The 23806-nt window shown below is 38.3% G+C and overlaps 1 protein-coding gene across 2 annotated transcripts; it reads left to right on the top strand.

Annotated features, from left to right (window-relative positions):
- Positions 1–648: 648 nt before the first annotated feature.
- LOC306909113 (metal transporter CNNM4) lies at positions 649–23610 on the top strand. 2 transcript variants are annotated; one of them, XM_079482515.1, is made up of 7 exons: positions 649–2067; positions 9214–9357; positions 9741–9875; positions 10390–10559; positions 15376–15472; positions 20861–21036; positions 21399–23610. In XM_079482515.1, the coding sequence occupies exons 1-7, from the start codon at positions 696–698 to the stop codon at positions 21636–21638; spliced, it is 2334 nt and encodes a 777-aa protein (XP_079338641.1). In that variant the 5' UTR covers positions 649–695; the 3' UTR covers positions 21639–23610. The 2 variants fall into 2 exon arrangements, with proteins under 2 accessions (XP_079338641.1, XP_079338642.1); XM_079482516.1 differs by lacking the exons at positions 20861–21036; positions 21399–23610 and adding an exon at positions 16473–16597 and having other exon boundaries at positions 652–2067.
- Positions 23611–23806: the final 196 nt, after the last annotated feature.

Genomic DNA, 23806 nt, shown 5'->3' with positions numbered 1-23806 from the left:
TTTTGAACACATTAAAAAGTATATTTCATGTCGAAAATGTGTATGTATAGTGACCGAAGGCAAAGATATTACATTCATAAAAGTTATTTTCCTTATAATCCAAACGAACACGAGCAGCAGACGAACTCTGTTGGTACATTTATTTCCTAAATGTACATTTTCCAAAATGTTTCTTTCCAAAAATAAATGCAGCATTATGGGAAACAAGATTTTCCTTTAAATGTCATGAGACCCTGTCATTTCTGTCGCATTTTGATACAAGCTTGAATCAAGCTTCCCCTTCCGTATGAATATTTCTTATTATGTATCTATATTCATAAATCCCTTCTTCCTTAAAGGAATAGTTCACCTTCAAATTGAAAATTCTGTCATCATTTACAAACCTTGACATTTCTAACCCTTCTGAATTTCTTTCTCCTGCAGAACACAATGCAAGTGAATGGGGAGGCTGTTAACAACAGTCTTCAAAATATCTTCTTTTGTGTTCTGCGCAAGAAAGCGAGTCAAGCAGGTTTAAAATGACAAGAGGAATGACGGATTTTACCTTTTAAAGGTGAACTGTTCCTTTAAGGAAAATGGGCTGGTGACGTTCCACGTCCTGATTGGATCACCTCGGTGTTATGTTAATGAGGAGGCGGGCACGTGTGAAATGACTAGGTGACGTCAACTCTCATTCCGCATAGAGCGAAACAAACATGGCGGCGGAATGGAGTGATAAGGGGCGCACGCTGACTTTTATAGTGTTATTTTGGTGTAAAGTGTGTACGAACGGAGCGGAGTCCCGGGGAAGCGACAGCCGGATCCTCGGCATGCGGCTGGAGAGCAGCGACAAGCCCGCCACGATCGCCGATAACGGGATCATACAGGTAACCGAGGAGAGTAACATCCTGCTCAGGTTCTACGGACTGCAGATCAGCAATGACACCTGGTCGCAGATTAAGTTCACGGATCAGGGGGAAGACAGCACCTCTGATTCAAACAGGACTTGTGCTGATTTTACGAAAGACATGTCCATCAGCCCCGTTATGACTGTCAACAGCCAGGGCACATCTGGAGTGCTGGGTGTCAAAATCAAACCACTTCGGAAAAGTGAGACCCATAGGGATTATGGCTTGTGCATCAGACACAACCGAGATGGAAAGTGGTACCTGCTGGGAGAGCATGATGGGAAGTTACGTGTGGTGGAGGAAAAGAAGTCTCTGCTTCCCATTTGGCTCCAGGTAATCTTGATAGCCTGCCTATTGGTGCTGTCGGGTATGTTCAGTGGTCTCAACCTGGGTCTCATGGCTTTGGACCCCATGGAGCTGCGAATCGTGCAGAGCTGTGGAACGGAAAAAGAAAAGAAGTACGCACGTAAGATCGAGCCCATTCGGAGGAAAGGCAACTACCTGTTGTGTTCGCTTCTCCTCGGCAACGTCCTTGTCAACACCACGTTGACCATCCTGCTCGATGACCTCATCGGCTCCGGTTTGGGTGCCGTGGTGGCGTCGACCATCGGCATTGTCATCTTCGGTGAGATCGTTCCACAGGCTCTCTGTTCTCGCCATGGCTTGGCGGTAGGTGCCAACACCATCATGGTCACCAAGTTCTTCATGTTGGTGACTCTCCCGTTGTCCCTTCCCATCAGTAAGCTTCTAGATTGCGTGCTGGGGCAGGAGATCGGCACCGTGTACAATCGGGAGAAGCTGGTTGGGATGCTGAAGGTGACCGAGCCGTACAACGACCTCGTGAAAGAGGAGCTCAACATGATCCAGGGAGCTCTGGAGTTGAGGACTAAAACGGTGCAGGGCATCATGACACCGATCGGTAACTGCTTTATGATCAACAGCGACACTGTCCTGGACTTCAACACAATGTCAGAAATCATGGAGAGCGGGTACACGCGCATCCCTGTGTATGAAGATGAACTCACCAATATAGTGGACATCCTTTATGTGAAGGACCTGGCGTTCGTGGACCCAGATGACTGCACCACTTTGAAAACCATTACTAAGTTCTACAACCATCCGGTGCACTTTGTTTTTCACGACACTAAGTTGGATTCCATGTTGGAGGAGTTTAAAAAAGGTATGTGGCTTTTCTTTGCTAGGCACTAACTCACACGGACTCAAATATTACAGTTAACTCAAATATTGAGTTCTTGCAGTATTTGACCTCCGGTGGTCTTCTCACCGTCATTTGATTTTTGCACTAATGTGAAGGAAAACTGTGAAAGTTCCAAAACCAATAGGGAGGAGACGCATCCACTACGGATTCGTAGACAAAGTCTATTTGGTCCTGTTCCTATCGCAAGCACACAAAAACACTCTCACACACCCCCTCTCCCTCCGGGCTTTCTCTCCTCCACAGACTTTCAAGGTCAGGTATTGGCACTCTTATTTCTATCGCCTTCTCCCACACAGTTTGGGGAGGTTTTGTTCCTGTTAAGATTGTAAAATTTTGTTAGGCAGGAGGTTAATGGAATATTTTTCTAGGAAGCCTTTAATCCCAGTGATATTTTTTTATCCATAACTGTGATGCCTGCCTTCAGTGTGGTTGTTGTCTTTGAGGACTTGGTTGGTGAATTGTTTCATGGTTTTACCAAAGGTCCTCCAAAAAGTAGGTGTGAGCAGAAATATACGACTGTTTTTATAGAAATTGAGGCTGTAAAATACTGAGATGACATTTGTGTTTAAGTCATGACAGGGTAAACCTAAACCATCATGCATTGTTTACTGTCAGCAGCTTTTCACTCGGAATGAATTGTAGTCCACACTGTGGAACATACAATACAGTACAGCAGGTTTGCGTTTTAATTTAGTACAGCCGAGAAATCACAAATGAGATCTCTGTAATATCTCAGTCATCTCTACTAGACATCAGTGAGAAAGAATGGAGAGCAAGTGGTCTTCACTAGAGTTTAACAAGAGATATCATGTCAACAAATGTCAACATTATTAAATATCTCAACATGAACTGAAACATTTCTCATCAAATTACCCCAAACCCAGATTATTTTACCTTGACAATCTACATCAATCTATCTGTCATTTTAATGTGGTCAAAAATAAATACAAGCATTGTCCTACTCGTTTAAAGAAATTAAGTCTATTCATACTGGAATACGAGCAAACTTTTTGTTATAAAGATAATTTTTTAAGTTGGAATTCTTTTTTCTTCACATCCTTACCACATACCGTGCCAAGGTATCTTCTTAGAAACATGTTTGTAGGTTAGTAAATAATTAAATATGTAAGCAAGTAAGTTTTCACGTTTAATCCACGTAGAAATTTAAATAATTGGCAGTCCGATCAGAAAAGTCAAGGAAGAATTGTAAAAGAAATCACAGATGATGTCATGTCTTATTCATTTGTAACTCTGGGAATGAAAAGTCAAGTCGGGAGAATTGCATTGTGGGATTCAGTATTCTAAAGAATGTGTTTGATTTGCATAAACATAGAGTTCACGTTCTCTTGCCCTTTGCTAAACCGTGCTCTGCGATTGAAATAATCAGATCTCCTATTCTTAAATACATATTTATTTTATGACTCAGTTCTTTATTGTCACTGCACAGGTTCAACAAGATTGTTTTTTGAACTCTACAAGAGTTTAAAGGGATAGTATCAAAATATCTTCGTTTGTGTTGCCCAGAAGAAAAAGTCATATGCAGGTTTTGAACAATATAAGGTTAATTTATGACATATTTTTAATTAGATTTTTGATGGCTGATTGTACATTTATGGTAATGCAACCGAACAAACAAACAGATGTATATTAAAAAGGTTGTAAATTAAAGTGATGTATGTATAAAACATAACAATGCATGTAAGAAGAAATGTGCATATAGAACATAGATATACTTCAATATTTATTGTAATGCTGATAACTGCTCATATGGATCCACATGGATTTCAATCCAATGTTGTTATTGTTCTGACAATTTACTTTAGAAACAATTTGTCATTTTAGACCTTTATATGCAAACTAATTCCAAACATTTAAAGCACATTCACACTGTGGGCTGTTTATTTGTCCCCATTGCTGTCCAGTTTTTGGGTGTGGATCTATCACATGGCGCTGTGGTAACAAAATAGGTTGAGTTGTGTGTTGTATGGTGTGCGATGAGTGAGTGCGTAAAGAAGGGCCGTAACCACCCCAGACAATGGGGCGAGACATATTCAGATTAGTTTCTTTAGGTAAATTTTGCAAGTGCACGTGACTCCTGTTGCAACGCAACACAGTTCGGCTGAGTCACTGTTTCAATGTGTGTACTGAATGGATTATCTTCATTGCTCACTACCTTCTAATCAGCCCCTGAGAATTTCTGATCCCACCATTAAAAGCACAATCGCGCGGAGCGAAAGAGACATTTGCTTTATTTTGATGCTATTGGTGCAAAGTGGATCGGGCTGGACCTGTTGTCCATGTGTGTTAACAGGAATAAAAATCAGGGAGTGAACTGCATTTAAATATGTTTAATTATTCAAACATGCTATCGTGCTTGTCTGTTTGGGTTTGCTGGAATATATGTGCTGGGCGCGCTTTGGAGAGAGAGGGTGTGTGATTCAGTCACATTGAGAAATGTGGGTGGACGATTCCAGAAGCAATGAGTTTTGGTTATTACTAATGCTGGGGCCACACCAAAAGATTATCGGGCCGATGTCTCCCCTTCCGACAGTCCTAGGTAAAATCCTGATGATCTTAAACGGCTCTAAAGATAATCTTATCAGATTTCCCTGTGGTGTGATGTGTGTTAAGAGTGAATGAACCCGATCGGAAGAACATCGGAGCCGCCCCGATCCCGAATCTTAAATATTCAAAAGCTTTACAAACACTATCATCACAATTGCGAATCATTTTTATTAAAACCATGCGATGTACAAGTAACGGTAGTGGTTGGAGTCCGAGTGTGCGGATGCTTTAAACTGGAACAGAAAAAATAGGTCCAGTGGAGCCAGTAGACTCTTTCGGGTGATAATGTCAGCAGCAATTTTTTTACAAAACTGTATTGATATAATTTTTTATAAGTGTGAAGATATAAATACTACAATATTTGAGTTGCAATAAGATTATATCTAGTGCTGTGCCACCTTAAATGCCTCAAACGATGCTGCTTGAGCAATTTCTCAACGATGAATAATATTTAAAAAATGACATAAAAGGTTATATGTACACAATTGTTTATATTGAAAACGTAAATGTTAAACCAAGCTTACAGTGCAATAATAAATAACTCATTCTGGAGTCTCGAGAGAATTTGTGAGATTTCCTGTGTTCACAGTCAGGACTGTTTGAAAGTCTGTTGGTGTGTGGTGGGCTGTCTCCGTCACGTCACGGCGCGCCTCACATTATAGGAGCAAAATGATTAAATCTAGGATATTTTCTCCTCATGTGGTCTCTCACCGTTTAAAATCTTTTGGTGTGGCCCCAGCATTAATTCACATTCCTCACACACAGTCAGTTCCTTAAATATTTGGACAGAAACACATTTGATGTTATTTTAGATGTGTATCAAAAAGTTACAGCTTTATAAATTATAAAGACATTGTCTTAAAGTGCGCACTCTCAGCTTTATGTAGCGCAGGGGTCTCCAACCTTTTTGTAATGCAAGGGCTACCAAAATATCTCAAATCCTCTAGGGGGCTACTTGTTGATAACATACTTTCAAACTTTTAACATGTGATGCCTTATTTAACTCACAGAACCAAATTCAGTTTTCTTTCAGATATTTTTGCACTTGAATATATTAAAGTTTATAACACTTGCTAATAATAAACTTTCATGACGATGTAGCACTTTGCTGAGCAAAGTTGAGATACAAACATGTTTTTAAACCTTAAATCGTGTTTACACGTCGTATTACATCTAAAGCAAAGCCGTGTCGAATGACACTTTAAATACTTTCTTTATGAATGAAGCGTGTTAAAGGTCTGGAGTTGATTCTACGTGTGGTGTTTGCATTTGGAAGCTGTTGCTGTGAACCCACATCATGGGGTTCAGGGAGATCTCCATCCAAGTGAAAAAGACCATAGGTAGATTTCAAAAACTCAACAAATCCGTCAGAAAGATGCCAGCAACATTAAGATCGGTCCAATCGACAATTTGGTACATTCTGAGAAAAACACAACGCTGGGATCAGCAACAAAACATCCTGGGCGTCCATGTGATATAAAAGTGGTGGATAGTGACATTATCCTCTCCATGATAAAGTAAAACACCTTCATACTTTAAGCATCTGCAGTGGGCTTTTTTGCCAGCAAACAGACAGACCGTTGATATAAGTTGCGCACCATTGATGCAACTGTGATGAATATCTGGAATTGTTTCTTATTCCTCAAGGGACCACTGCTCAGTTTAGCACAGTGACTCATGGTGATGTAACGCCTTGATGAGATCAACTATGTCATTTTTCCTCCTCAAACTATTTCCTTAATTAGACATTTCTTTAGGGCACGGTCCTTGTTGAAAGAATTTCAAGTCTTGGGTTGCAAGCACTTCTCATAGCTAAAGATTCGAGATCTGAGACTGTTTTTGAGATTTTGAGACCGTTCTGATGACACGTGCGTGCGTCTTTAGGATATTTAATCTGCCCATCAAAGATGAATGATCATTTGAGACAGAAATCCTTTGGTTTTTGAACGTATGCTAATTTGTGACTTGGACAGATCATTCAGGCCCGGACACACCTGTAATGCATCAATTATTCGAGGTGTGAGAGACTAAATCAAAAAGTGACCCGGCAGGTTTACGTTTCCACCCTTTGTCTGGGCAGACATGTGCCCACATAACATGATTTTGTTGTGACTGCTGCGTGAATCTGATTTTGTATTCATTCCACATGGCCATGAGTTGATTTACTTTTCGTTGTAACTTACAAGTTAACTGCATTTTAAGGCAAATGAAACTTCAAACTTTGTTGTCAAACATTTGAGATTGCGTACTGCTTTCCTTTTCATTTTTAAAGATAACTTACCCGACTTTAACTATATTGTTTGAGATCCAAGTCTGTGATATGAATGCTTATTTAGCCGTCAGCTAAATTCTGCTCCTATAAAGCCTCGGGACAAAGCGAAGAGATCACTCCAGTTTTGCCTTAAATCAGCTTTTCTGGATGTATTGTGTCAATTCCAGTCCAGTGTGTGTGTTGAATTTCAACAGAAACAAATCTCAGAACTGCCACAAAATCACCTAACGGCTCGTTCCATCATAAATTGATCCTAAAATACATGTTAAAACGTTAGTATTGTGTTGTTAAAACATGAACATCAATTTTTTGGAGTATTCAAGATATGCAAACATTGCATTTTTCTTGTTACCCGCTTGTCCCGTTTCAGTTGTCTGCAAATAAATGCAAAAAAGCTTTTTTATTATGAATTTGGAAGAAATGTTTTCACCAGTGGTCTCTTAATTTGATATAAAATAAATTTGACGTAAAATGAAGTTTGTAGTGTTGAAGTAGCTGTTGAGGAATCGGGGTGCAGTGTAGGGTACGGCGTGTCTGTGGGTGAGCGTGAGCAGTGATGCAGGAGAGAGAGAGAGAGAGAGAGGGAGAGAGGGAGAGAGGGAGAGAGGGAGAGAGGGAGAGAGGGAGAGAGGGAGAGAGGGAGAGAGGGAGAGAGGGAGAGAGGGAGAGAGAGAGACTGACATTGTTTTAGCCGCAGGGGTTGATGACTCCGCATTAAAAATGATTTACAAAACGAAGTTAACAATTACAAGTAAAATGTTTTTGTTTTGGTATAGGAATTTGTGATAAGTACCTGTCTGCATGCTTTGGTGCGTGCGTGCGTGCATGTGATGTATGAAGCAGATTTAGATGCATGTGAATTGTTTCTCTTATTGTCACTGTGATTTTGGCTCATTTCATCCTCATGCAGCATAACGCCGGCCCTCTGGGACGTCTGCTGTCTCTGCTGTGTTTTACAGTCATGCACAGTCTTACTCCGATTATGCTTCAGGGAAAGATTTTTCTTTGCTTGTATATAAAAATAAGCTATAAGAAAAATAATTTTAGATTGTGTGCATGTAAACACACTCGCTTACGTCCCTCAGCCAAAGACACTCGGGGAGATTCTAGAATGTTCTGCTTTGCTAAGTACAGTCTTTATTAGCTGCATCCTGTCACGGCAAATTTCTTTCACATTACAAACAGTGAGGTGGCAGATGACCAGAGAAGTTTAACTCTTCACTTCTGTCCATTAAACAAAACCATCTTATGCCATTATTTTGTGTTCCTTGGAGTATGATGAAAATACGACGGTAGATATAAAGTACCATGGTGTTACCTTGTTTTGGCCATCATGGTACAATAATAAGACAGTCGCTTGTACATGCAGCATAATAATACTGTGCTATTTGTAAATGCATCTTTTGTGAACATATGGTACTGTATTTACGTGTGCGATGGAAATACAGCAGAATAGGAATGATAGGCTCTTAAATCATCACACTACCATGTTTTATTTTACAATGCATTCATATTCATCTTTTTACACTATTCTGTATGCACATCTGAGCTGTATTGGTACAGAAACGTTATATTGAAAACAATATAAAATGTTAAAATAATAAGTTAAATATTCTGTCTCCAGTTGTTCCAAATCTGTATAGATGTCTTTGTTCTGATGAACACAGGGAACGAACATTTGAAAGAATTGAAGTTCTTGGTCACCATTGACAACCATAGTCGGACAAATTACAATGGTAGTCAAAGGTGCAATAATTCAATAAGGTCAAAATATCTTATTTTGTAGAGCAAAGAAATTAATACGTAAAGCAATTTTTCCTACTTGTATGATAAATATTAGGTTTGAACAAAACATCATGTTGAAATTTTGCAAAGCAGGCTTTGTGTTGCCCTTCACGGCTTTGGCTTCTTATCAATATTTATAATATTATGTCTACGCTTCATTTCTGGATTGAATGGGTTTTATATTTTAAAGCGAAAATGCTTTCAGCTTCCCCGGCTCCGGTGCCACAGTAAATTCTGTTAACAGTTACATTATATCTACATTCATTCATTTAGCTGACCCTTGCATCAAAAGACGATTTACAGATGAGAGAGCATTTATTTATTTCAATGATTATGTTGTATTATTATGTGTAAACCGTGTTAACCTCCAGGCTACGGCGGGCACCACGGTACTGTTTTTTGTTTTGGATATGGTGGTATAGTATATATAGTATAACTATGTTTTTGTGAATATGATACTATGGTTTTAATCATTGTCTCTCCAGGTAAATCACACTTGGCAATCGTTCAGAAAGTGAATAATGAAGGAGAGGGAGATCCGTTCTATGAGGTGCTGGGTCTGGTCACCCTGGAAGATGTCATTGAAGAAATCATCAAATCAGAAATCTTGGATGAGTCCGACCTTTATAGTAAGTGGACAGAAAATTGTTTTTTTTAGTGTTTGTGCATACAGTATGTGTGTGTGTGTGTGTGTTGCTGTTATAAAGACAACATTGCAACTGTTGAAACTTCAATAAAAATGTGATGAAATGCCTTTACTGACACGCTTCCTCTTGCTGTGCCCCATCTGAAACCATTTTACATTACCTTATGGTTTCACTCTTCTTACGAAATCACGAAGACATGCTCTCAGCATTTAAAAAGCTACCAATGCAGTTCTTGGCTGGGGAAAATTTTGTCGACCTTTTAATAACATGTTTGGACTACTAGTTCATGCAGTATGAAATACGTGTCACGTAATATATAGCAGTGTACAATTTTTATTTGATATGAACGTTTTGTTTCTTTGCAGCTGATAACCGCCACAAAAAGAAAGTGGCGCACAACAAGAACAAACGTGATTTTTCTGCTTTCAAACAAGAGAGCGAATCTAAGGTCAAGATCTCACCTCAGCTGCTATTGGCTGCTCATCGTTTCCTCGCTACAGGTAAACAACCAATCACAGCCCTCCGCTCACTGTCTGTACACCTTCGTTTGGTGTATATCAATTGTTTATATCAATTCTTTGCAACATTAATAATTAAAAAACAATTTGTTTTATTTGTTACAAAGACACACTTAAATATTTGAGACTTTTATTCTGTGAATAGATAAAGTGAAATATAGCATTTTTAATTTTGGTTTATTTTATAAGATGCTTGTTATGCTGAAAAACTGCACCTATAGCAGCTTGCTGTTATGAAAACTTTCTATAGAATTTACCAGTAAACTCATGTACGCGTACTCGTTCTAAAAAATTATAACAATACCAAAGACAGATATCTCATGTGCCTTAACTGACTGAAATTTGTGCAGTAAAAGTTTGCGACAAGCACATAAAATCACGGACAGATATCTGTCATTACCAGAAAAAATATCGGTACTCGAACTCTGTGTTTAAAAAATGGTATCGCTGATAAAAATTCACCATGTGTCTTTTTTGTCTTTCTGTGTCTCTTCAGAGGTTAATTTGTTCAGTCCGTCTCAGATCTCCGAAAAAGTTCTTTTGCGAATTCTTAAGCACCCCGATGTGATCCAGGATATCAAATTCAACGAGAACGATAAGAGATCGGCAAACCACTACATTTACCAGCGAGGCAAACCCATAGACTACTTCATTCTCATACTGCAGGTAACACCACCATCTGATGTTCTTTAACCTCTTCTGTTTTCTCTCGGGTCAGAAACGGAAAGGCTCCTAAAGCCAGTTAGACAAACAAACTGATTTATGACCGCAGCCTTTGGATCACAGAATTACTTTATGCTTGATCTGGCGAAAGAGACATTTTTAGTATCATCTTGATTTCTTCAAAGCAATGTTTAATAAACAAATTAGACAAAAAGGAAACTTTTGGATAAATGAACCAATGAGGAACCAGTTAAGGTTGCGACAGGAAGTTCCACAGTTTGAAGCTTAACAAAACTGAATCATGCAACAGGACAAAAGTCTCACAAATGGGACTTTTTCCTGACCTCATTTCAGCTGACATTTTGTGACTTGCAGGTTTGTTTATGGGTCTGGCTAGTGTCTATTAATATAACTATTTATATTTGACTTCATTTATGTTAATATTCATATATATTATTATTGTATTGTATAATAATTGTATGAAATAAACAATTTGTTGGATGGATCCTGTAGTTCGGTCGCATTTAAAGACAAGGTATGGGACATTGACATCTAGCGGTTAAGCTTGGTATCGCAGTCTAAATTCAAAATATCGGAGAGGCAAGTTTAGCAAAGTAACGGTTCTTCTTGGTTTCTTTAGCTTTTTAACAGAAATAATGCGCTGGCACATTCATATTTGCGAATGTGTACCGGAAGCTAAGGGCAGTAGACAAACGTGTGCGTGCGCCGTAATCTTTGTTTGTGTTGTTGCTTTGAAAGCGTCAATATTTTAAGAAATAGACCATTAAGACACCACAATTCCTCATTACTGTGACACTACCGCAATAAAATAGAAGGTTAAATATTTGGTAGCGATTCAAATGATCGGAAAAAAGAAGTCTGCATGTACTTTTCACATCCGTGAGCTTGTTATTTTACAATTAAATAATATGATGTTACTTTACTGTCCTTTAAAATGTAATGCTTGTTATATGATGCTCAGGTTGTATTTTAGGACTGATTCATGCACATCCATACAATGGTTTTATTTAAGTTAATTATAGTAACTGTGTTTTTGGCGACCACGGTTTTACTACAAATATCATGCAGTTAAACGGTTACTGTAGTAATTTCTTGGTTAATTTGTGGTTACCATGGTTTAACTATAGCAATGTTTTGGGGGGTTTAATTTGATGCAAAGGCATGCTTTTCATAGGGTAAAAGCCTGATAAGTACTTTTAGTTTGTAATTTTCCACACAGTATGTTGCAAATCGCAAGCATCCTCGATCACATATTCCCTTATTCACAGTCTCATTCTGTATCTTAGTGGTTTATAATGTTTTTATTGTCCTCTAAAGAATCATTAGTCCATTCAGTTCATACTAGTTAAACATCACATGGCCGTTCAATTGAATCAGAGACCCCACACGTGACACCAGGAATCCTCATAAAGACATTTGCATTTATTCATTTGGCAAAGGTTTTTATCCAAAGCACAATACAGTGCATTCAGAATATACTTTTTTATTTTTCTGGGAATCAAATCTATAACCTTTGCACTGCTATCACAATGCTCACCTTCTATGAATATTCTCTGAACTGTTATGGATTCTCAAAAGCGATTCAACAACTGCCGCAGTTCAAATCTCAATTCAGTTTAGCGCCGGGTGGATTATTCACTGTTGGAAGTAAATTCATAAATAGCTTATAAGGTGCAGCAGTTTGATGCTATTAAATATGTTTGGCATCTGTTTATCGTTATTTATTATTTAAAGCAGCTTTGTTGATGTTTGTGAAAGCAGGATGTCCTGTATTATTATAATTATCATTTAATACATTTAGTGCGGCTGCGAGTAGACTTCCCGGCACGGAGACCTTTCCTTACCGGCATCAGCTGAAGACGACCTTCAGCCGGGCGTCAAGCTGTGCGCAGGCCGAGTGACCTTCTTTAAAGATTAATGCTGTTTCTCAGAGGTGTCAGGCTCTCTGTTAAAGATCCACAACACTTCTACTGGAGTCCACGTAAATTCAGATATACTTTTAACAAGTTATGCATGATTTATCAGCCAATGGGGACGATATCAAAATCTCACAGTACGATTATACCTCGGCGTACTGCCTGAAGTGCAATATTTATTGCAATATTTAAAATAGAGCTGTGCAATTCATCTAAAATGTATCGTTATCGTAAATTTTGGCCTTACAAACAAAATAATCGAGGTAAACCGACGACTGTATCGTGCCGCAATCCACTTTGCAACGATCCTCTCTTTTCTTGTAGTAATCTACAATGCACCCTTTCCTTTAGAGTGGTTCAGCAGTGCCTAATTCTTAACATTTTATTTTTCAGTCAAATTAGGTTTTTATTTTCTATGTTGTCTTAAAGGTTAATGAGTTATCACGTAAAATAACCGTGATATTGGCAGAAATAATCGTGATGAATGATAATAAATCGTAAATCGTGTATGAATGCTTTCCTAAATTCTTCAAAATATATTCTTTTATACAATAGGTTTTCCTACTATGGTAGTGCCCAAGAAAGCTTGGTTGCTAACATTCTTCATAATATCCTTCTTTATGTTCGACCAAGCAAAGAAATGTATACAGGTTTGGAACAACTTGAGAGTGAGCAATTCGTGACAAATTTCATTTTTGGGTGAAGTATCCCATTAACGCTGCGATCCGTAACCTATGCATCACAGCCACCATCTATTTGAAACAAAATCACTTGAACGTGTCTTGTTATTTTCTTCACGTGGTTGAAGGACATCAAACTGACATAACTGACTGTTTAACTTATAAATCATTATTGTAAATTTAGCGTAAATCGAGGCATGGTAAGGAGAACACAGATTTTTTATGCACTCGCTCAATAATTGATTTGTGTTTATTTTTTAACAAAGAAGAGTTACAGATTGAAGCTTTTAAGTGAAACTCAGGACCAGAAATAATCTAGGACAAACACAATCTAGTAACACAAAAATGTTAATGTATGACAGACTGAAATTATAAAGCCGAAGGTGTTTTTGTATTTGTCGGGGTCTGATATTTTCTATATATTTCAGAAAAAGTTTAGTCAGAAAAAGAAAACGTTTTAAGATGAGACAGACCTCAAGACACAGGCATTTATGGTTTTGTTTGGAAGATTGAGAAAATATAGGCGCTCATCCTTACATTCAACTCAACTTAAAGTGGGATAGAATTGGAGCGATTTAGAAAGAGGGAGGCTGCGGTCGCATTATCTGCACACAAATACTTAAAAGATGATTGTTTGTCCTTATTGCCCAGCATAAGTACTGTTGTTAGTAACTCAAACAAAGACTTTTAATCACACACGTAGTCATTTTAAAGTGCGCGTCCTGCCTCCCACGTAACTTTAGCGAATGATTGACAGTCCAGATGCTGAGAAACAGTTATTGAGTGATGTAACCTAACCAGAGATGTGTAGGCACACGCACACAAATAAACATTATCTTATTTGAGCATCTCCATTATTTACACGACGGGCATGTTTACCATTTCAGGTGAGAGGGAGACGTTTAATCTTTTAAATTAAAATAGAATTGTTGGGTAGTCGGTGACTATTTCCGTTTCTAGTATTGAATGTCCTGGAGGACAGTTTGTAGGCCTATACATGCGAAACGTAATCGATCTCCTCTTTCAAGAAAAACAGGATTTGCTATGGTCGCTTCAATATTCGCCCTGCAAACAGTCAGAACCGTGTGTGTGTATCAACACTGATATCACCATGTTTTGTGCCCTTCATTGTGTTCCATCAGTCACTCGGTGGTGTTAGACCTCATGTGTGGGACCGTCATTGTTGGCCAGGAGAGGATTAACTGTTCTCTGGTTCTCACATTCCTCTCGGCTGGCACTCACACACTGTTATCGCTTTAATTCACCCGTGGCCTTCTTAGTGTATTTAACATCTAGTTGTTTTGCCGTCTGTGGTCAATTTTTCGTCTGCCCACCTTTTGTGTTTCGAAACAGGCTCTGAGGTGGCGATGTTATTCTTTCCAAAACAATTTTATCTAAGACCTAAGCTGTCTGTTTTGTACATTTTCGGTGTAGAGGAGGACTGAAACTATACACTATAGACGGTCCCATCGGGCGCACATGACTGGTTCGAAGTTAACTTCTGGTCTGTGTTCGGTTATAACAACAATTTATTGTATATTTAATTTATATATTTTTTGAATTTATATAATTTTATTGTTTATTAATTATAATCAATTAAATTAATACTACTGAACAGTTATTGATTCTTTGTAGAGGTCTTCCAGAAGTAAAGTTTGGGCCGCGTAATGTGGTGTTACTGCTGTTTTTGGGTATGTATGTGCGTTACAGCTTTCAAAAATGGAATTTCACCCATCTGTGTAAGTTAATTCTTTTCTGAGGAAGTACAGTATATATATACTGTATATATTTTGTGTTTGTCTTTGATCTCAATGATGACAAAGCGGCACCTTGTGTGTTTTATTGTTGATCACAACAATAAGTTAAAAAATACAAAAGTTGAAATGAAATGAAATGACAACTTAATCAGCATAACATTTCATATACTTTAATGGTGCTTCTTTGTTGAACCCTAAAAACATATTTGCTCTACCACAGAAGGAAGTCATATGTATCATTTCGGAAGAAAATGAAGGTGTGTGATGACTTGAAGGTTATCATTTTTGCTGTACGACCCCTATAAAGCTAATTCAGCGTATGCTCCCTGTTCACTTCAATATCTGATCAACAAGCTAGCTTGGGCAACTAGTTGAACTGGTTTGTTCATCCAATAATGTGTTTGTGTGTTAAAGCACTCCCAAACATTGTTTTTGTTGTCCGTAGGGCCGTGTGGAAGTGGAGGCCGGAAATGAAAATATGAAGTTTGAAACCGGACCTTTCTCTTACTACGGTGTCATGGCTCTGACCGCTCCAACACTAGGTGAGGCAAGCGAAAAACTACAACATATATCACACACAAAGACACGTTTCATCCCTAAACTCCTGAGTGCTTCTAACAGTTGCTTTAAAACGGGAATTTATAGACAAGTGGATTCTTTTAATATTTCACTACCAACATGCGTAAAAAGGAAGCAGAGATACCTACGTTTCAATTCTGCTTGAACATATATGCAACTTTGATATCTATTTAAATATGATCTCATACATGTAGGATTTGTGTGTGTGTGGGAAAGCAGTAGGTGGTCCTGTTTGTAACTTTGTTAGTTATTGTATACACAACTTTATGATGAGGATTAAGACAAAGATGGGAATGTGTGACAATAAAGCAATGTTCGGCTTTGCGACTAATCACTCATAATTATAAATGATCTCATGTGGGATGCTGGGACTTTCACAGGCCACCCATCTTTACTTATTGAGCTGTGTAATAAATTATAAAGCTTTGAATTATCGCCATCTAGTGGCCATGTGTTTTAGAGGCTGATTCTTCCTTTTAGTATTTACAAGGACCCAAAAGGAAAAGTTCTCATGTCATTAAAACCTGTATATGACTCTTTCTTCTATGGAACACAAATAAAGATATTTGTGAGAAATGTCTCTGAGCTTTTGCATACAATGGAAGTCAGTTGGTTACCAACGTTCTTAAAAAAATAATCTTGCGTGTTTTGCAGAAGCGAGAAAGTCAAAACAGGCTTGCAATGAGGGTGAATAAATGTTGAAACATTTTAATTTTAGGGTTAACTATCTTACCTTTGGCATATAGCGGTTTGACTATGAGAAGAAATGGAATGAAAAGGGTGAATAAACAGAATGACATAAGTTTATTTATTGCGTTATTAATAAGCTTCATGTCGGTATTGTGTTTGTCTTTCTGTGAATATCATAAAAGCCCACCATGTGTCTTTTACCTCTGTGTCCCCCTCCTCCAATCCTCAATCCTCACACTTTTTCATCTCTCCATGCTTCTCTCTCACTCTCAGTCAGTGTGTCTCGTCCTCATCACCTGTCGCTTAAGAGATGTTCTCTCTTCTCCCGTTTCCCAGGTAACCGCCGGCATGTCGGGGGTCTTTAACCACTGACCCGGGGGTTGGTCTGATTAACAGAAGTAGTTTTTAAAGACATAACCCTGATGTGATGTTTAAAGGGAACCTTCACTCCAGAGTATTAAAGAGACACCCAAAAATGAAAATGTCGGTCATCATTTAATCATCCTCAGGTGGTTCCAAACCTGTATACCTCTTTTATATACCTCTGTATATTTCTCTGTTCTGCTAAACACGAAGGAAATAAAATCTTACAGGTTTGGAATGACATGAGGGTATATAAATGATGAAAGAAATTTTGGTGAATTAACCCTTTTCTTAAGTAATATCTAACTCCGAGGTTGGGCATTTCTAACACATGGGATAGTTCTCTAAACACTTCATACCTGTGCATTTTAAAGGAACAGATAACACAGGGTTTTTTTTCTAAATATGTTCGCCAAACTTTTGGTCAGTTCCAAAAAGAAAGAGTTGAGGAAAAACCTGTCTCAAATCCATTCATTTGTGTAGTTTAGATATTCCTTGAAAACAATTTGATGTTGCTGTACAGAGATTGTACCAGTAGGAGACGATATAAGCTTTTACATGAGTTTTCTGCCTACATCTTATTTTTATCATCACCATTTTAGAAATACACCTCCTGAAATGCACCATGCTTACTGGTATATACACCCCTAATCAGTAAAACATTGCAATAAACCTTCACTAATAACCTTCATTTAGTTCTTAAATGTAAAATCAACATTATTGTCCTTACACCATATACACAGGTGCAACAGGGAGTGAAAGTGTGTTCCTAGTGTGCGTCTGCATAGTGTTGTTTACAAAGCAAGTATAATAAAATAAATGTCAATAATCATTATATGTCAATGCTTTTCGAATAACTTTAAAGGGATAGTTCACCCCAAAATGAAAATTCTGTCATCATTTACTCGTCCACATGTAATATCAAACATGTATGGCTTTCTCTGTACTGCAGAACACAAAATAATCTATTTTTAAGAATGTTTGTAACGGAAAACCATTGGTCCCCATTGACTTGCATTGGTTTTGTGACCATACAATAGAAGTCAATGGGGACCAACAGTTGTTGGGGTTACCACATTCTTCAAAATATCTTCTTTAGGGTTTTGCAGAAGAAAGCCATACATATAAAATGACAAGAGGTGTGCGTAAATGATGACAGAAATTTTATTTTGGGTGAACCTATCCCCTTTAATATTTAATGTTGAATTGTTCTACTCGGATATTAATTTTGTAATGTGTGGTGATGTGGGTATGTGCATGAGATAGTCGCTGATTCGATAACAGATGATATCAGCTTGTTTATTTGGTTATTATTGTTTAAAAAACAATGGTGGATGTAGACGGAAAATACGTTTGGAATGTGAACAACTAATGAGGCAAGCACGTTCACATCTGTGTTGTGGGAGCTGGCATACCTTTTGAAGTACAAGAACCTGAGATTACAAACAATCAGGCAACCGCAAGATGCATTGCATAGTTCAAAGCTACATTTTGTTTGGTGAGAAATATTTAAAGCTGCCCGGCCGAATAAGTACTCAAATAACTATAACGGCCTCCAGACCTCAATTCACGACGCTCGTCTTCAAATAATGATTTAGACCTTGTGTTGGAACATGAAGCATAGCCCTTGATTCCTTTGAATGCCTTTTGTGAATAACCCCAAACTGATGACCTTCTCTTGCCAGGATTAATGTTGGCCCAAACATGCAAAAGGTGTTTGATTCTTATTTTTAAAATAATAGAGTTTCAACAAAATGCGCGGCACACATTGTCAAGTTGGAGATCATGTTGCACTGTGGGGTGTGCTGGAAATACAAGTATTTCTGTCGTGGCAGGGTTCAGCTGGAGGTGATGCTCTTTCATCCAAGCTGAGATGTCTTCTAGGCATGCTGTAATGTGAGCTGCTACGTCTGGTATTGTCTGGGTGAAATTATATGTAAATCTGGGTGTCGTCAGCATAACAGGGATCGGAGAAGCCGTGTGCCTGTATGATGAGTCCCAATGATGTCGTGTAGATGGAGAAAAGGAGTGGTCCCAGCACAGATCCCTGAGGGACCCCTGTGATCATGTGGTGAGCAGTGGACAGAGAGCCCCTCCATGACACCCTGAAAGATCTGCCGGAGAGGTAGGATTTGAACCAGCGGAGAGTAGTGCCTGTGACCGACAGCAGTACCATCTCAGTGGAATGGTTTGTTTTAAAGCCGGACTGATTGTTGTCCAGTAGTTTATTCTGGGATAGGAAAGAGTTTATTTAGCTTTCAAGAGTTTTCGCAATAAATTGGAGTAGAGAGACTGTAACTGTCGGTAGTAGAGGGGTCCAATTTGGGTTTCTTAAGGAGTGGCCTGTTGGAATGTGGATGGAAAAGTGCCAGTGAGCACGGAGGTGTTGATGATGTGTGTGAGTGTTATGGATATGGCTTGAAGGAGATTTGAGGATATTGGGTCGAGGGGAAAGGTGGTGGGGTGGTGGGGACTTCAGTGTCTGTCAGTGGGGCGAATGAGGAGAGTTCAAGGTTTAAAGTGAGGCTAGTGGGTACCGAGGTCTGAGGTGCAGAGAATTTTTTGCTGATCGATGTTGTTTTTTCTGTGAAATAGTCAGTGAATTCCTCAGCAGTCAAAAATGAAGTGGGTGGTGGAGGAGGGGGACAGAGAAGAGCGTTAAATATCTTGTAAAGCTGCAGAGTAAAATGTGCATTACTTCCCTTGGTGTTATGAAAGCGATGTTTTAGCTGTGGTAACACTAACAGAAAAATAACTGGTCAGCCTTTGGTCAGCAGGATTCTTGGTCTTGCGCCATTTGCTTTCTGCAGCCCCGAGTGTACTCCGTTGTTCATGGAGGATGTCAGACAGCCAAGTGCAGGAGCGGAGGTGCGAGCTGGTCTGTGTGACAGAGGACGAATGTTATCTAGACAGGATGCAAGTGTTGAGCATAAGTGTCGAAGCATCTCGTGAATCTAGAGATGCAAAGTTGGAGGGAAGAGAGGATGCTTTTTACTAAAATAGAATATACACAAAGATGCTACAAAAAGTTCTTCACACGGATGCAATATAGAACAAAAATACTAACTCTTACTTAAGGTTCTTATAAGAACAATTTCTTTCCTTTTCATAACATTTTATACTATAAAGAAACTTTTGTAAAGCAGAAAGGTTTATCGGATAGTTGAACCATTCAGACAAAAATGGTTCATCCCATCGTGAAGCACCTTTAATTTAAAGAGTGTATTTAAGGCATTAACAGTATGTACACATTTTTTATTTGTAATTAAAAAAAATCAAAGGAAAACAATGAACAGATTAGATTAGATTAGATTAGATTCAACTTTATTGTCATTACACATATACAAGTACAGTGTAACGAAATGTAGTTTAGGTCTAACCAGAAGTGCAATTAGCAAGTGCAGGATATACAGTGAATAAATACAGAATACAATATTGAGAAAATATTAAACAGTGGGCATGGACTATGAAAATATTTTACAGTAGGTATGTTCTATGAAAATATGACAGTAAATTCTACAGGTTAGAAACTATGTTATTTTGAAACTATAAAAGCATTCAGAGAAGTGCATTAAAAGGATCAAAGCACATTAAGAGAAAGTGAATCATGTTATATGTTTCTAGCTGGTTGGTTTGGTTCATGGCTTAGAAAATAATTTAACTTGAACTCTGGAATACTTCCCCGACACTATCTCACTTTGAGTTATGGTTTTGATTTTAGTTTTGTTGAAGTTGTATTATTATTTAAAATTTGCTTTATTTTAGATTTTTAGCATTTGTGTTCACTGTGTAGCTAATATTGGACTTCTATAAACCCTGTACAGATAAGCATAGCGCAGGCTTTTGACACAAAGCGAGAACGATTTAAATATTAATTATCGTGTTAACTTTCACTGTCTATAACTGTGAATGCGCAGTTAAGGGAAAGAATGGAAAGATTGGGAGGGGGGGTCCTTGGAGGTAACTGGCCCTACGGCTCTCTGAAGTCATAATCCGTCCCTGATTCATAGCCTACTTATTTTTCCATATCTTGAAATCAAATTTAATTTCTAGTCAAATCGTACCTGGCAGCTCAAGTTCTAAAGGATTAAGTTTACTGTTGTAAATTAAGGTAAGGAGACAGTTTTAAACACTGTTTATTTATGTCTTTGCTCAATAAATGCTCATTTTAACCCCCTTAGATGCCACTATATACATACTGGATACAGTCATATATTGTGTTCCATTTGCTCCTTCTTGAACTTTATTTGTGTTTGTGTGATGTACTTTTCAACACTCTGTGTGTTTGTGTGTTTCAGAGTTTCGCTCTGTCTCTCGTATCAGTGGTCTGAATCGCTCTGCGTCGCTGAGCTACACGGACCGGCCAGAAACTCACTCCGTAAGCGGCAGCAACACGCAGCTCAGCAGCATCGCCTTGCCGCAGTACACACCAGACTTCAACGTTCGAGCTCTCACAGACCTTCAGTTTGTTAAGGTAAGGCTGGAATAAGGTAAGGCCCCATAAGGCTATGGGGCTTTTTCTTACAACACTAATTGCTCATAATTTATTGCATGCTTCAATTTGCCCACAGCAGTAATTCCAAGCATATCAATCCCACTTTCAAAGGGGAAGTCAGCTGAAAAGTTACAAAGAAATGCAAAAGTTACTTAAAGGTTTACTTCTCATGAAAAGTAAAAAGACTTTCATGGTGCTTTCAAAATTAATTTTAGTTTGCCTTAGCGTTACTTGCATCTTCTCATATGCGTGTTACCATAACATCATCTTTGACATTCAAGCTTCTTAAATTTTGTCCTTCGAATTATTGACGAAAATATCTCTCTGATCTGTTTTCTCAGATCACACGTTCTCAGTATCAGAACGGCCTGGTGGCGTCGCGACTGGACGGCTCGCCGCAATCTCCAGACAGTGGACACACTTGTGCAGATAACAGCACATCTTCCATCCCCAATCCCTCTTTAGAAAACATGGTCATGCTAACAGACACCCCCGATGAGACAACATCGCTCCTCAATGAGCAGAACAGCCTGCCCGGCCGTCAGGCCAACCACAACACGCTTAACGACAGCACCATCTGACACACGTATGATCATCGCTTCTCACTGGCATGCACAATCCACCACTTTGGACATATGGAGATAACAACACACGTAAAGGACATTAAGCACTTTTTCCTGGACAGTGATTGAAGTATGTTTAGAATAATCATAATCATTAGCCATAGCAGATGCCAGTAACTTGTCGACGCAACATGTCTGTGCGAGTCTATGAAAAGCATTCGAACCAGGAAGGCGTATATAACTACGCAGGATGAAAGCCAAAGTGTATCTAGCCGGAGTGAGAGCAAGAGCCGTGTTTTCAACAGACTGACTCTGGCATTTTATAGACTGTCCAAATAGAGACATTTATATATATACAGAAATGTTTATTTTGTCATTTTTCTATCGAGATTGCTCACAGAGATTTGCGGAAAAGTCATTGTAAAAGAGGGAAACTGCAGATGCCTTTTTTATTTTGTGTTTGTTCATAGTTACTCATCTTTGAACCAAATGATATTGGTGTCATTTGTGCGTGAGTGTATGTGTGTTTGAGTGAAAGAGAGGATGAGAATGAGAGCGAGTGTGTTTGTAGCCTATATAAGATTTGGGCCGTCGGCGCTCAAACAAGCATTAACTCAGGGATATAGTGACACTGAACTTCACATACGAACTGCATGTGCGATGATTTCCTGTTCGTTATATGATATGATTTCATATTCAAGTGATCAAAAAGTGAAGCATGCTGTTGTTTAAGTGGTTAAATATACATAAAAAGCATACAGGAACAAATGACATCCACATGTACTTTTAATGTCAGAAACTTCTGGTTGTCTGAGGAGACAGGTCATGTGATTCGTTGTCAGTGTATGTGTAGAATTACGTCAAGTCCTTTTAAATTAATGCATTTTTAACTCCAAAGAAAACAAGCGTTAGCCGTTGTAGTGCAAATGTTTCTTTGTCATTTTTTTGCACAAAATGTTTGTGTGATAGAGCTCGTAAACTGTTTCCCCCGATGGACCAGAGGTGAACCAACCAAAAGAAAATACCTTATGCTGTATTTATTTAGCTTCCATTTTCACTTGTTTGTCTTCTTAATTGTTTTTTTCTTTGTTTTGTGAATTGTTAAAATTGCTGTGTTTTTTAAGCAGGCTAGTTGAATGGTTATTTTTGGGGCCATGGACTCATTCAGACCTAACTGAGAGGGGAATGGCCGTTTCAGGACATGGCATCATAATTGTTTGGTTTCTTTGCCTTTTCTTCACTGTTCATCGTTTGCTTTAAAACCAAATATGTTTTAAAAGAACAATCAAAGCGTAAAGTGTCTGAGGAGAGGACACACGATTAGCCACATGAATGCCTAAAAAGCCTCTTTTAATCTGTAGCATCTCTTGAATATGATGTAAAGAGGCAGAAGAACTGCACTGTGTGAGGTATTTATGAAGACACTCCCAGTTCTCTCAAGCTTTAATCGGTTCATGTCGTTTAATTAGTCATAACATTGTGAATTTACTTTTTTTTATGAAAACTGAAGCAATTTGTATGTGTGACAACCTCTTGATTCTTTTTATATACTGTATTTTTCCAAGTTATTTTGTGGTTTGGGAGAGGTCTTCTTTTAGATTATCTGAGTTTGGCTATTAAATTATTTATTAAATCAGTGTAATATGTAAATATTCTTGTGTTTATCATCAGTGCCCTGGTATATTACAAGACCGCTTCAATATTGTGGGTGTGCAAAACAGCTAAAGGGAATTAATAATCAGATTGAAGAATCATTTTAACTGACTGTAAACATGACATTGGCACACCTGAGTATTAGATGAGCATAAAGTTAACCTTAGATGAGTGTGTAGTTTTAATAATACGGTGAAAATGCTGGGGGGGGTGTAAACATGACATACATATAAACATGTGCCATAATTATAATTGCCATTCAATGCATGTTTCAATTGTAAATTATGTTACAGCTTTGTATGGTGTAACGCTAACGTTAAAGGTTGTGTTGACTCAGTTTGCCGTGTACTGTCTCATAGTATAACTTTGAAAGGTTTATTTATACATCAACGTACACTAGCAAATACTGAAAAAAACCGTCTCTAAATTGCAAAGTCATAAATGTTTACCATATATTTTTTTGTTATTACCAAAACATCAGAATCGCGCTGCGCATACCGGCAGTCGAAATGAAGCAGGTTGGTATCGCGAGA

Source organism: Barbatula barbatula (assembly GCF_947034865.1).
Source record: "Barbatula barbatula genome assembly, chromosome: 2".
NCBI lineage: Eukaryota > Metazoa > Chordata > Actinopteri > Cypriniformes > Nemacheilidae > Barbatula > Barbatula barbatula.
The sequence above is the reverse complement of the archived record's forward strand: the minus strand, read 5'-3'. Positions and strand labels throughout refer to the sequence as shown.